Source organism: Lissotriton vulgaris, chromosome 5 (assembly GCF_964263255.1).
Source record: "Lissotriton vulgaris chromosome 5, aLisVul1.2, whole genome shotgun sequence".
Classification (NCBI taxonomy): Eukaryota; Metazoa; Chordata; class Amphibia; order Caudata; family Salamandridae; genus Lissotriton; species Lissotriton vulgaris.
The window spans coordinates 780,156,684-780,172,262 of NC_141693.1; the positions used below are offsets into that span (position 1 = coordinate 780,156,684).

Here is a 15,579-nt window from a genome sequence, read left to right on the forward strand (position 1 = left end):
TTTTAGTCGAGGAGAAATGGATGGCAGGTATGCGTTTGCTTCTAGAAGATTGCTGGAAACAAAATGAAAACACAGCCCTGATTTTCGCAGTCTGGAGGGCATTTAAGGCATTTTTTCGATGGGAAGTAATTAATTATATTGCATATAAAAGAAGAAAAGCAGCCTGGGAATCAGCTTTCTAATCTAACGGCTCAATACTTAGCAGCACCCTCCAGGGAAAAAATAAAATTACGTTGCTTCAGTCCAAACATAATCTACAAGATTTTTCATTTCCAAAGAAATCTTTGTGCATGACGCGCTCTTACAGAAAAGGTACGAAGAGAATGAGCATGTTTCGGAGTTGCTTTTTGTGTCGTGTGGAGCACAGGCCTCCAATATGCCTTTACGCCCATACCACACCTTCCCAGAGCTTCAAGAAGATCAGGAACGACCTAGCCCAAGTCATCCTTGTGGCTCTAGACGGGGTACAGAAAGTTTGGTATCCCGAGCTGTTGACCATGGTCATCGATCTTCCTATCAGGCTGCCCCTTTGGCAGGATCCTCTGTGCTCAGCAGCAGGGGATGGTCCTCACCCAAACCTGTCTACTCTTCACCTTCTTGCTTGGAGTTTGAGTGGCGACGGTTGGCAGCTTTCGACCTTCCTTCCGAACTCTGTACCGTTATCTTGGCAGCCAGGCGTCCCTCCACCAAGATGGTAAACCCCTAGTGTTGGGGAAAATTTGTGGCATGATGTTCAGAAAGACAGGTCGATCCCCTTTCTTCCCCCTTTTCTCAGGTTCTCCTTTTCATCCTTTCTCTTGCCCAGCAGGGCTCTGCTCTGGGCACTCTAAAGGGCTATCTCTGCTTTTTGCGGTTGCCTGACCATTGCAAATAGGTTCTTGAAAGGTGTGCTACATTTGTTTCCACCTTCCCCCCTTTCACTATGCCTCAGTGGGACTTCAACCTTGTCCTCACTTTTCTTATGTGTGCTTCTTTTGAGCTGTAGGAAATCCATGAGACAGAAAAGTTGTAGTCCAAGGTTTATTTAATAGCGGCACAGCAACAGATGAGGACAGCCAAGTCAGAGCAGGAGATGCAACAACTGACTCTGATGGCTAGTAAGATCCAAAGGTTCTAATGGAACAGTGAGAAACTGAAACATAACAAGGCATTAAAGGTGCAGGTATAAAATACAATGTAATGGAAATGCAACACATCTCCCTCAATACAAAAGAAAAATAGAGGGAAAAGAGAGAGAAAGAAAGGAGAGAAACACAAAAGGAAACAATGTAAGAAATTATGAATTAGGAAACAAAATCAGCAAATCTTCTTGGAACAGACTTAGGACGTGAAGAAGACTTAATCCTAGAAGCAATGGAATCTGCATAATTCTGTTGTGGAACAGAAACGTTATTATCATTGCAATTAGGGCATTTAGCCACTCGCTTAATGTTCCACAATTTGCCATCCTGTGTGATTACACTATTAGTGAAAAGCTTAACAATCTTCATAGGCTTACCAAATTTAGCTGAACACTTGGTAAGAAAACCAGGCCTCCTAATTCTAATCCAGTCTCCCACAGATAAATTTGAATTTTTAGTATTCCACTTACAATCATACCACTCTTTGGATTTGGCCTGTTTAACTGCAACCTTATGAGCAACATCCTTGATAACAACTTCAGAGAAAGGTTTACCAGAACATTTCTCTTTAATCCACCAAGGACAAATATTAGAGGCAGGATCACGCCTTTTAAGAAGATGGAAAGGACTAACCTCAGTGGTTGAGTGTGGAGTTATGCGATACAACCAGAGTTTTTCCCTCAAAACATTTTTCCAATCAGATCCAGACTTAATAACCTCAGAAATGAAACCCTTCAACACCCTGTTGAAACGCTCAACTAAACCATTTTCATGAGGTTCATAAACAGACACAGTATGATAAATAATGTTCTGTCGTTTGAGAAAATCCCCCATCTCTGAAGAAGTTAACTGAACTCCATTATCAGAGACAGGGGTAGAGGGACAACCTTCTCTTGAAAAGACTTCTTTAAAGAATTCAATAACATTAGAGGTTGAAGCTGTAGAAACAAATTTAACCTCAGGCCATTTAGAGTGGTAATCAATGAGAACAAAAGCATATCGGGAATCAGAAGGTAAGCACATAAAAGGACCAGAGATGTCAAATGCTATCTTTTTCCAAGGATCAGTTGGCCAGGGTGTAGTTTTCAAAGGAGGAACATTAACTTTTAACATTTTCTCACTACCCATACAAACCAAACATTCCCTCACTTTCCGATCAACCATACGATCCAAACCTGGCCACCAAAAGTAATTCCTTATTAAACGTTTCATTGCAGACATGCCTGGATGCGTTCTGTGGGCCAATTTTAAAATAACACTCTGCATTGGAAAAGGTGGAACACATTTTCCAGACTTGAAAACAAAATTGTTTTCTAGCTCTAACTCATCATACACTTTGAACATAGGCATGAAATCTTCTGTTAAATTTTTCTTGTCAGGCCAGCCCTCCAAGATAAATTTCTTAATTGCCTGTAAAGAAAGATCTTGATTATCTGCAAGAGCCCAAGATTCCTCAGAGATATCTTCAAACGTTCCCAACAAAACATCTTGTAAACATGTGACCACATCAGTATCATCAGAGATATCATTTGAAGAATTTTGGCAAGGAAGACGAGACATGAAATCGGCAATTACATTTTTTTTTCCAGGAACATATTCAGGTGTGAAACAGTACTCTTGTAACTTAGATGTCAATCTGACGATACGTGCAGTTGAATTCCACCCCCCACTAGGGGAAAGGATATTTACAAGAGGCTTGTGATCTGTTTTCAAAATACATTTGCTACCCCAAATATAGTTCCTGAAATGTTCAATCGCCCAAACCCACGCTATAAGCTCTTTCTCTATGACAGCATACTTACGTTCACATTCATTTAATGTACGTGAAGCAAAACAAACATTCCATTCTTCTTTACCAGATTTCTGAGATAAAACTGAACCAATTCCATACATACTTGCATCCACTGTAATAATACATTGCTTGTTTAAGCAGAAAGGCTTAAGTGTGGGGGCATGTAAAATTTCCAATTTAATATTATCAAAAGTAGACTGCTGTTCAGTACCCCATTCAAAAACATTATTATGTCTGAGAAGTTTCCTAAGCTGTTCCATTTTTGCCGTAAAATTATTAACAAATTTGCTATAATATTCGCACATACCTGCGAAAAAAAGTAACTGTTCCTTGTTGGACGGAGGAGGAGCATTGCTAATACCCTCAACATTAGACTTTTTTGGTATTACACCATCACCAGATAAAGTGTGGCCAAGATATTCAACAGAGTCTTGAAACAACTTACACTTACTAGACTTTAGAGTCAAACCACTTCTCCTCAGTTTCTCACACACACAACGCAAATGTACAACATGTTCTTCAGTGTTAGCAGAATAAATAAGGATATCGTCTTGGAAACACTTGACAAACTTATCAACGTCCCTAAAAATATTAAACATAACCCTTTGAAAAACAGAGGCTGCAGATGCCAAACCAAACGGCATCCTAGTATATTGATACAGCCCTTGAGGAGTGATGAATGCCGTGAGGCACTTGGAATCTTCAGTCAAAGGAATTTGATGATAAGCAGATCACAAGTAGAGGGTGGAAAAGACTTTAGCTCCCTCCAACATAGATACCACTTCATTTATATTGGGAAGGGGATGACAATCCACAATAATCGCAGTGTTTAAAGCTCTTAGATCGACACACATCCTCAAACTTTTATCAGGTTTCCTCACCAAAACGATGGGAGAAACCCACTCTGCCGACTCAATTGGTTCAATAATGCCTTCTGAAACTAACTCATCCAAATTTTTTTTGAGTTCTTCTCTAACATTTATTGGCACGCCTCTTAATCTCTGTTTAACTGGAGAAACACCCATTTTAAGTTTTATCTGGTGAGAAAAATTTTGAACCCTTCCCAACTTGTCAGAAAAAACATCCTCAAACTCTGATTTGACCAAATCAGCCTTCCTTTGAGACACAATTGAAGACACTTTGTCACCCTCAAATGAATTATCCAAAGATATTGGATCTTTAGCATGAGGATTGAGTATGATTCCAAATTTCCACTGGTCTTTCCAACCTACCACATTGACACCTTTAACTGCTACATATAGTTTTACACTAACACATCTAGATCTAAAAGTGAGATCAACTGGAAAGAAACCTAACATGTCCATCTTTGTACCATTAAAACTCAAAGGACAAACATCAGGTGGCATATTGTTGTTCAAATCCAAAACAGAACCTAACTGTTCCTCAAAATAGTCCTTAGTAACTATGGTCTACGGGGAACCTGAATCCGCCATGAGATCAATTTTCAAACCCAAAACAAACATTTCACAGACCGGTTTTTTAATAGAGCAATCCTCCAAACCTGCATTGACACAAATCACCTCTTCAGAAAGATAAACAACAAATCCTTTTTTTTCCTCAGAACAAGACGATCCAGTAGCACAAGAGCAACTACATGTCTACACATTATCTTCAGAAGCATAAGCTATTTTGTTCCTGGTGTTTTGAACACATTTCCTGACATCTCTGCATACATTAGAAAAGTGACCCAATCTACCACATTTCCTACACTCCTTATTTATGGCAGGACACCCAGCATATGAAGCAACATGTCCTTTACTACCACACTTATAACATGTAACATTCCTGTCAAATCTTTTAAACTGCCCAGAATTAATATCTTTGGAAGCATTTTGTGAAAGATGTGATTTTCAGTCAGTTGACCATCTGTTTGTTTAACCAAACACACTTCATCAAGAGTATTAGATTTCTGCTCTGTATGTTTTTTAACAGTCAACATCCATTTTTCAGATTGTTCCAGTGATTTAGCCATCGAAATTGCTTCTTACAGTTTTGGATCCCCCAACTCCCACAGGCGTTCTTGGGTTTTCTTATTTTTTACATGAACAATGATTTGGTCTCTCAACATTTCATCACACATATTACCAAAATTACAGTGTATAGATAATGATCTTAATGCAGTGATGAAATCGTCAAACGATTCCAAATCATGTTGTACGCGTGTGTAAAACTTATACCTATTTAAGGCAATATTTGATACCGGTTTAAATCTTTTCTCCAATCTGAGTAATGCTTCCTTATACACATTTGAACCATCACCCTCACCCTCTGCAGGTGCAATGGGTGGTAATGCTCTAAACACCATTTGTCCTTCTGAACCAATGCAATGTAGCAAAATGCTCTTTTTCCTTTCCGACCCCATACGTTCACCATCGATGGCCTTCATATAATTGAAGAATTCCTCCTTCCATCGTGTCCAAGGAATGGGAGGGTCGCCTTTGTTTTGAAGAAACTTTTCTGGTGGATCAAATTGCATGTTGAAAAATAAATTGAGTTTTTAAAAATATAATTGTCACTAAGAAAATATGGACTCCAAAAGAATAATTAAATTGCTGCAGTAAGTATCCCTGTTCCAGTAAGTATCCCTGTTCCAGGCGATTTTTGAGAGATAGATTCAATGTCAGAAAACCCCAAAAAAATAATAATAATTCATTTCCCACACTGCACGTGCACATGACTTACTTTGTTTTCCCGCTGACCAAAATAAGCTAGATTTCAGCTTAAAATGTACTTCTCGTAATTGAGGGCTTTAATCTCAAGAGAAACGGCACTCGGGATTATTTCTTCCGAATCGGCACACAGGAATATGTGTGTTACCATGGAAACCAGTAAACATAAAATGGCCGCCAGCTACGTGATGACGCGATGCGCATTTACGTGAAATGCGTGATGATTCAATGCGCGTTGCTTCTCTCCGTCGCTTGGAATGCAGAGTGCGAGAACAGAGGAGCTATCGAGCTACGGCTCACGACGAAGAATGTCCACGAGGCCTCAGATAAAGCGGTCAGTAATGCAACATGAGCCTTTGCACAATTGTTTCCTCAGGCTCCTTACATTCAAGACGGCCTTTCTCATGGCTATAACATTTACCCAGAGTGTCAGTGAGTTTCAGGCTTCATCATCCAAGCCCCCTACTTCAACAAATACCAGACAAACTGTTGCCTCGTACAGAAGCTTCCTTTCTGCCAAAAGTGGTCACTCCCTTTCACGTAAGCCAGTCCATCATTCAGCCTACTTTTTATTCTTCGCCACATCCCTCAAATGAAGAGGAGCAACTTCACCGGTTGGACTCAAAAAAGAACATCAGCGATCTACTTTTACTGCAACCAAATATTTAATTTTGTTAGCTTTTATGGCCCAATAGAGGATTCACCAGAGGCGCTGCAGTCACTATATGATTTTGCCACTGCTCAAGCAGGATATTTGGTTGTTGGGGGGGGGGTCTTTTAGTTTGTTAATCAATTCAGCTATTGAGTCATCACGACCCCAGAAAGTCTAAATCCAATTCTATTAGGTTATGTCAAGAATTGATATATGACTTGAGATTGATTGACTGCGTGATGAATTCCCCCGAACGAAGAAGTTCACCTGCCACTCGGAGATATCATTCATCGTCACAAATTGACTTTTTTCTTGTTTCACATACTCTTTTAAGCACTAAATCAGAGATTATCGAAAATCCTTTTTCTGACCATGCTTTCATTTCGGTCCTATTCTTAATTCAATCCCAAGTTCGAACCGAGTTTAGATGATCATTGGATAAGTCCCTTTTAGTCGAGGAGAAATGGATGGCAGGTATGCGTTTGCTTCTAGAAGATTGCTGGAAACAAAATGAAAACACAGCCCTGATTTTCGCAGTCTGGAGGGCATTTAAGGCATTTTTTCGATGGGAAGTAATTAATTATATTGCATATAAAAGAAGAAAAGCAGCCTGGGAATCAGCTTTCTAATCTAACGGCTCAATACTTAGCAGCACCCTCCAGGGAAAAAATAAAATTACGTTGCTTCAGTCCAAACATAATCTACAAGATTTTTCATTTCCAAAGAAATCTTTGTGCATGACGCGCTCTTACAGAAAAGGTACGAAGAGAATGAGCATGTTTCGGAGTTGCTTTTTGTGTCGTGTGGAGCACAGGCCTCCAATATGCCTTTACGCCCATACCACACCTTCCCAGAGCTTCAAGAAGATCAGGAACGACCTAGCCCAAGTCATCCTTGTGGCTCTAGACGGGGTACAGAAAGTTTGGTATCCCGAGCTGTTGACCATGGTCATCGATCTTCCTATCAGGCTGCCCCTTTGGCAGGATCCTCTGTGCTCAGCAGCAGGGGATGGTCCTCACCCAAACCTGTCTACTCTTCACCTTCTTGCTTGGAGTTTGAGTGGCGACGGTTGGCAGCTTTCGACCTTCCTTCCGAACTCTGTACCGTTATCTTGGCAGCCAGGCGTCCCTCCACCAAGATGGTAAACCCCTAGTGTTGGGGAAAATTTGTGGCATGATGTTCAGAAAGACAGGTCGATCCCCTTTCTTCCCCCTTTTCTCAGGTTCTCCTTTTCATCCTTTCTCTTGCCCAGCAGGGCTCTGCTCTGGGCACTCTAAAGGGCTATCTCTGCTTTTTGCGGTTGCCTGACCATTGCAAATAGGTTCTTGAAAGGTGTGCTACATTTGTTTCCACCTTCCCCCCTTTCACTATGCCTCAGTGGGACTTCAACCTTGTCCTCACTTTTCTTATGTGTGCTTCTTTTGAGCTGTAGGAAATCCATGAGACAGAAAAGTTGTAGTCCAAGGTTTATTTAATAGCGGCACAGCAACAGATGAGGACAGCCAAGTCAGAGCAGGAGATGCAACAACTGACTCTGATGGCTAGTAAGATCCAAAGGTTCTAATGGAACAGTGAGAAACTGAAACATAACAAGGCATTAAAGGTGCAGGTATAAAATACAATGTAATGGAAATGCAACACATCTCCCTCAATACAAAAGAAAAATAGAGGGAAAAGAGAGAGAAAGAAAGGAGAGAAACACAAAAGGAAACAATGTAAGAAATTATGAATTAGGAAACAAAATCAGCAAATCTTCTTGGAACAGACTTAGGACGTGAAGAAGACTTAATCCTAGAAGCAATGGAATCTGCATAATTCTGTTGTGGAACAGAAACGTTATTATCATTGCAATTAGGGCATTTAGCCACTCGCTTAATGTTCCACAATTTGCCATCCTGTGTGATTACACTATTAGTGAAAAGCTTAACAATCTTCATAGGCTTACCAAATTTAGCTGAACACTTGGTAAGAAAACCAGGCCTCCTAATTCTAATCCAGTCTCCCACAGATAAATTTGAATTTTTAGTATTCCACTTACAATCATACCACTCTTTGGATTTGGCCTGTTTAACTGCAACCTTATGAGCAACATCCTTGATAACAACTTCAGAGAAAGGTTTACCAGAACATTTCTCTTTAATCCACCAAGGACAAATATTAGAGGCAGGATCACGCCTTTTAAGAAGATGGAAAGGACTAACCTCAGTGGTTGAGTGTGGAGTTATGCGATACAACCAGAGTTTTTCCCTCAAAACATTTTTCCAATCAGATCCAGACTTAATAACCTCAGAAATGAAACCCTTCAACACCCTGTTGAAACGCTCAACTAAACCATTTTCATGAGGTTCATAAACAGACACAGTATGATAAATAATGTTCTGTCGTTTGAGAAAATCCCCCATCTCTGAAGAAGTTAACTGAACTCCATTATCAGAGACAGGGGTAGAGGGACAACCTTCTCTTGAAAAGACTTCTTTAAAGAATTCAATAACATTAGAGGTTGAAGCTGTAGAAACAAATTTAACCTCAGGCCATTTAGAGTGGTAATCAATGAGAACAAAAGCATATCGGGAATCAGAAGGTAAGCACATAAAAGGACCAGAGATGTCAAATGCTATCTTTTTCCAAGGATCAGTTGGCCAGGGTGTAGTTTTCAAAGGAGGAACATTAACTTTTAACATTTTCTCACTACCCATACAAACCAAACATTCCCTCACTTTCCGATCAACCATACGATCCAAACCTGGCCACCAAAAGTAATTCCTTATTAAACGTTTCATTGCAGACATGCCTGGATGCGTTCTGTGGGCCAATTTTAAAATAACACTCTGCATTGGAAAAGGTGGAACACATTTTCCAGACTTGAAAACAAAATTGTTTTCTAGCTCTAACTCATCATACACTTTGAACATAGGCATGAAATCTTCTGTTAAATTTTTCTTGTCAGGCCAGCCCTCCAAGATAAATTTCTTAATTGCCTGTAAAGAAAGATCTTGATTATCTGCAAGAGCCCAAGATTCCTCAGAGATATCTTCAAACGTTCCCAACAAAACATCTTGTAAACATGTGACCACATCAGTATCATCAGAGATATCATTTGAAGAATTTTGGCAAGGAAGACGAGACATGAAATCAGCAATTACATTTTTTTTTCCAGGAACATATTCAGGTGTGAAACAGTACTCTTGTAACTTAGATGTCAATCTGACGATACGTGCAGTTGAATTCCACCCCCCACTAGGGGAAAGGATATTTACAAGAGGCTTGTGATCTGTTTTCAAAATACATTTGCTACCCCAAATATAGTTCCTGAAATGTTCAATCGCCCAAACCCACGCTATAAGCTCTTTCTCTATGACAGCATACTTACGTTCACATTCATTTAATGTACGTGAAGCAAAACAAACATTCCATTCTTCTTTACCAGATTTCTGAGATAAAACTGAACCAATTCCATACATACTTGCATCCACTGTAATAATACATTGCTTGTTTAAGCAGAAAGGCTTAAGTGTGGGGGCATGTAAAATTTCCAATTTAATATTATCAAAAGTAGACTGCTGTTCAGTACCCCATTCAAAAACATTATTATGTCTGAGAAGTTTCCTAAGCTGTTCCATTTTTGCCGTAAAATTATTAACAAATTTGCTATAATATTCGCACATACCTGCGAAAAAAAGTAACTGTTCCTTGTTGGACGGAGGAGGAGCATTGCTAATACCCTCAACATTAGACTTTTTTGGTATTACACCATCACCAGATAAAGTGTGGCCAAGATATTCAACAGAGTCTTGAAACAACTTACACTTACTAGACTTTAGAGTCAAACCACTTCTCCTCAGTTTCTCACACACACAACGCAAATGTACAACATGTTCTTCAGTGTTAGCAGAATAAATAAGGATATCGTCTTGGAAACACTTGACAAACTTATCAACGTCCCTAAAAATATTAAACATAACCCTTTGAAAAACAGAGGCTGCAGATGCCAAACCAAACGGCATCCTAGTATATTGATACAGCCCTTGAGGAGTGATGAATGCCGTGAGGCACTTGGAATCTTCAGTCAAAGGAATTTGATGATAAGCAGATCACAAGTAGAGGGTGGAAAAGACTTTAGCTCCCTCCAACATAGATACCACTTCATTTATATTGGGAAGGGGATGACAATCCACAATAATCGCAGTGTTTAAAGCTCTTAGATCGACACACATCCTCAAACTTTTATCAGGTTTCCTCACCAAAACGATGGGAGAAACCCACTCTGCCGACTCAATTGGTTCAATAATGCCTTCTGAAACTAACTCATCCAAATTTTTTTTGAGTTCTTCTCTAACATTTATTGGCACGCCTCTTAATCTCTGTTTAACTGGAGAAACACCCATTTTAAGTTTTATCTGGTGAGAAAAATTTTGAACCCTTCCCAACTTGTCAGAAAAAACATCCTCAAACTCTGATTTGACCAAATCAGCCTTCCTTTGAGACACAATTGAAGACACTTTGTCACCCTCAAATGAATTATCCAAAGATATTGGATCTTTAGCATGAGGATTGAGTATGATTCCAAATTTCCACTGGTCTTTCCAACCTACCACATTGACACCTTTAACTGCTACATATAGTTTTACACTAACACATCTAGATCTAAAAGTGAGATCAACTGGAAAGAAACCTAACATGTCCATCTTTGTACCATTAAAACTCAAAGGACAAACATCAGGTGGCATATTGTTGTTCAAATCCAAAACAGAACCTAACTGTTCCTCAAAATAGTCCTTAGTAACTATGGTCTACGGGGAACCTGAATCCGCCATGAGATCAATTTTCAAACCCAAAACAAACATTTCACAGACCGGTTTTTTAATAGAGCAATCCTCCAAACCTGCATTGACACAAATCACCTCTTCAGAAAGATAAACAACAAATCCTTTTTTTTCCTCAGAACAAGACGATCCAGTAGCACAAGAGCAACTACATGTCTACACATTATCTTCAGAAGCATAAGCTATTTTGTTCCTGGTGTTTTGAACACATTTCCTGACATCTCTGCATACATTAGAAAAGTGACCCAATCTACCACATTTCCTACACTCCTTATTTATGGCAGGACACCCAGCATATGAAGCAACATGTCCTTTACTACCACACTTATAACATGTAACATTCCTGTCAAATCTTTTAAACTGCCCAGAATTAATATCTTTGGAAGCATTTTGTGAAAGATGTGATTTTCAGTCAGTTGACCATCTGTTTGTTTAACCAAACACACTTCATCAAGAGTATTAGATTTCTGCTCTGTATGTTTTTTAACAGTCAACATCCATTTTTCAGATTGTTCCAGTGATTTAGCCATCGAAATTGCTTCTTACAGTTTTGGATCCCCCAACTCCCACAGGCGTTCTTGGGTTTTCTTATTTTTTACATGAACAATGATTTGGTCTCTCAACATTTCATCACACATATTACCAAAATTACAGTGTATAGATAATGATCTTAATGCAGTGATGAAATCGTCAAACGATTCCAAATCATGTTGTACGCGTGTGTAAAACTTATACCTATTTAAGGCAATATTTGATACCGGTTTAAATCTTTTCTCCAATCTGAGTAATGCTTCCTTATACACATTTGAACCATCACCCTCACCCTCTGCAGGTGCAATGGGTGGTAATGCTCTAAACACCATTTGTCCTTCTGAACCAATGCAATGTAGCAAAATGCTCTTTTTCCTTTCCGACCCCATACGTTCACCATCGATGGCCTTCATATAATTGAAGAATTCCTCCTTCCATCGTGTCCAAGGAATGGGAGGGTCGCCTTTGTTTTGAAGAAACTTTTCTGGTGGATCAAATTGCATGTTGAAAAATAAATTGAGTTTTTAAAAATATAATTGTCACTAAGAAAATATGGACTCCAAAAGAATAATTAAATTGCTGCAGTAAGTATCCCTGTTCCAGTAAGTATCCCTGTTCCAGGCGATTTTTGAGAGATAGATTCAATGTCAGAAAACCCCAAAAAAATAATAATAATTCATTTCCCACACTGCACGTGCACATGACTTACTTTGTTTTCCCGCTGACCAAAATAAGCTAGATTTCAGCTTAAAATGTACTTCTCGTAATTGAGGGCTTTAATCTCAAGAGAAACGGCACTCGGGATTATTTCTTCCGAATCGGCACACAGGAATATGTGTGTTACCATGGAAACCAGTAAACATAAAATGGCCGCCAGCTACGTGATGACGCGATGCGCATTTACGTGAAATGCGTGATGATTCAATGCGCGTTGCTTCTCTCCGTCGCTTGGAATGCAGAGTGCGAGAACAGAGGAGCTATCGAGCTACGGCTCACGACGAAGAATGTCCACGAGGCCTCAGATAAAGCGGTCAGTAATGCAACATGAGCCTTTGCACAATTGTTTCCTCAGGCTCCTTACATTCAAGACGGCCTTTCTCATGGCTATAACATTTACCCAGAGTGTCAGTGAGTTTCAGGCTTCATCATCCAAGCCCCCTACTTCAACAAATACCAGACAAACTGTTGCCTCGTACAGAAGCTTCCTTTCTGCCAAAAGTGGTCACTCCCTTTCACGTAAGCCAGTCCATCATTCAGCCTACTTTTTATTCTTCGCCACATCCCTCAAATGAAGAGGAGCAACTTCACCGGTTGGACTCAAAAAAGAACATCAGCGATCTACTTTTACTGCACATAGGAGTTCCGGGGTGACAACCAACTCTTCGTGGGGTATGTCTGAGCGCAAAAATGACAGGCCGTGCACAAGCTGACCATCTCCAGATGGATTGTGCTCTGTATCAAGATCTGCTACGCATTGGCTAAGAAGCAACACCCTGAGGGTTTAAATGATCACTCCACCAGAGCGAAAACTGTGGTAGCATGCAGAGTTCAGGTCGTGGAAATCTGCCAAGCAGAAATGTGAACCTCCTTGCACATGTTCACAAAAAATGAATGCCTGGATAGTCAGATCCTTAGAGAATGGGGATTTTGCCCGTTCAGTCCTGCAGGACTTTCTCAGGTGAATTTGGTCCGCATACCTGCCTCTGGGGATGGTATAGCTCCTGGCATGGAAAGTCACGAAAAGAAAATGTCAGCATGCTGCGGTTCAGCCTATATAGACACTGTGTACGTTCCGGCGCAGATGACGGCAACTACACCATGCAAAGCCAAACAGCGCACCTACCGGCGGGAAGGGGTACTGCCCATGAAAAAGATTCAGTGTCTAGTCTGACGTCTGAGAATAATTCTAAGGTAAGGAATCTGCGGCTAGATAGCCTTTATCAGATAAGGCATTACCAAAGGTAAGTAGCTTGTACTTCACTATTCGTTGTACTATGTGATATTACTACTTCATTGAGCTAAGTGTGTTACTCTTAAATTGGTACTACCATACTGTGTGTCTTTCTCACACTGTACCTATGCTTAATCTCTTTCTACATCTATTTGCAATGCTGCATTTTACACTTAAGCCGTAGTATTCCTAGACCTTTTGAAAGTCCATGTCTGCGAAGCGGTGAATAGATTTGTGTAGCTTTGTCCGTATGAAGGAACTATGCATGGAGTCTTACAGGAATTTAGTTTGTGTTTTAGGCAAAACTGTAATAAATTGCGCAAATGACTAATTCAGTATTTAGTTTTTTCTCTGTGACTTTTAGTAGCAAGTCTTCAGCCTGGTTTTCCTATTCAATGTTATTTTCAAGAACTATTGTACCCAGTGACTTCTTGTCTGAAGTTTATTCTCTTTATTTCTTCATTAGCCCCATTAGCCCCATCATCTGTTTTATCCTCTTTCACAATACAGCACAGCCTGCTTCTCGTTCACTCCCCATGAGTTGCCAAATACCTACCTCTGCAACTACTGCTGTGCCTGTCTTCAGTCATCAAGCAGGAGTAGGCTTACCTCCTGGAGGGCCTGGATCGCCTTCCTCAAAGCATTTTGCATCCACTAACCTTCCCCCACCTCCTGCAGGTGAGTATATTTTGTATTGCTAATAACTGGTTAAAAGTTTGTTTATTTTTACAAAACTGCTTGTAGCGCTTGGAAAATTATATTGACCTAACGATTGGTCAGAATGCATAGTTTCACAAATAGATGTTTTTGCTTTCTTTCCACAGACAGTTCCAGCTGTCGTTTGCAGACAGCATTGTATAAAATACTACACCGAGTGGGCTTCATGCCTGCTTTTGCTTATGATTAGATGGTTAACTTGAAAAATATGTGTTGCCTGTACTTTATTTAAAGACTTTTCCCTTTAGTTTGTGTTTTTCCCTTCCCATGATCATAGCCTGTTTACCCTAGCTTTTGAATGAGTAAGGTGTATCCTTATACTGTTGGCGTTATGGTACTTTTGTTGCTTGACTTTAAGTTGTTTAGCACTCCATTGGAGTGCATGTCTTGTCCTTGAATGGTTGCTTTTTCTTGCGCCCGCTCATCCTATCTCTAGAGGTTCCCGCTGCAGTTACTGCATACTGGCATCCCGCCGGCGTCTGTGCTTCTGCGAGTCCCTTCCCCCTGTGTTTTGTATCGCTGCTGTGAGGGCAGTATGTAACAAGAAATCCCCCCAGGTATGTCATACCTTTCTCTAAAGTCGTTAAATGGGATCAGGTTGCCTTCATCATATATGTCTCCCGTTGTGGACACCCTAAACTCTCCACAGGCCTCCAAGTCTGCGCCAGTCCCCTCTATGACATAGTGCTTCGCCAATAATCAGTTGGATATCCGGGGCATAGGGGCACTTAGTCTTGGATATTCGTAAGTTCCTGTTCCAACACTTTTGCGCTATTTTCAGTTCTGTGGTAATTTTTCGGCCTTTTATGGGGAGTCTTAACAGCACTCGCAACAATAGCCTCAGGCTTGGCGTCATGTCCCCCTGTGCTGCTGTCCTTCTTATTCTGCTTGCCATCCACTTCGTGAGCCATTGTAATTGTGCTGCAAGATAATAGCACTCAAAATCAGGTACCGCTAGTCCTCCCTTTACTCTTGGCCTAGTAAGTGTGGAGAGTGCTACCCTTTGCCTGCTTGTTCCCCATAGACTATTGCTTCTCTGCGGCATGCCTAATGCTTCTTCAGCAGCATACCCGGTGCCAAATGGCAGTCTTACGCTGCCTTGGATGTTGTCTCACTCTACTTTTCTGGGCATTTTGGTGCCCTCTCACTTTTTAAAAATAAATTGTCTTCCTTCCCCACCACCAGCTCCTACACTATGGTTGTAGACCCTATTGGCTTTGCCAGTGCCAGGGGCTTATAAAATATACTAGCATTGGCAAAGTCAGTAGCTGAAACTGACCATGTTACAAATACATAGAAAAA

General features: G+C 40.4%; 1 protein-coding gene across 1 annotated transcript in view; it reads left to right on the forward strand.

Annotated features, from left to right (window-relative positions):
• The window catches only part of SEC31B (SEC31 homolog B, COPII component), a 1,335,991-nt gene that overhangs the window by 828,432 nt on the left and 491,980 nt on the right, over nt 1–15,579 (forward strand). The window contains exon 17 of the mRNA XM_086922250.1: nt 14,071–14,238. Coding sequence (XP_086778376.1) covers nt 14,071–14,238 — 168 coding nt within the window. The remainder of the gene's footprint in view (nt 1–14,070; nt 14,239–15,579) is intronic.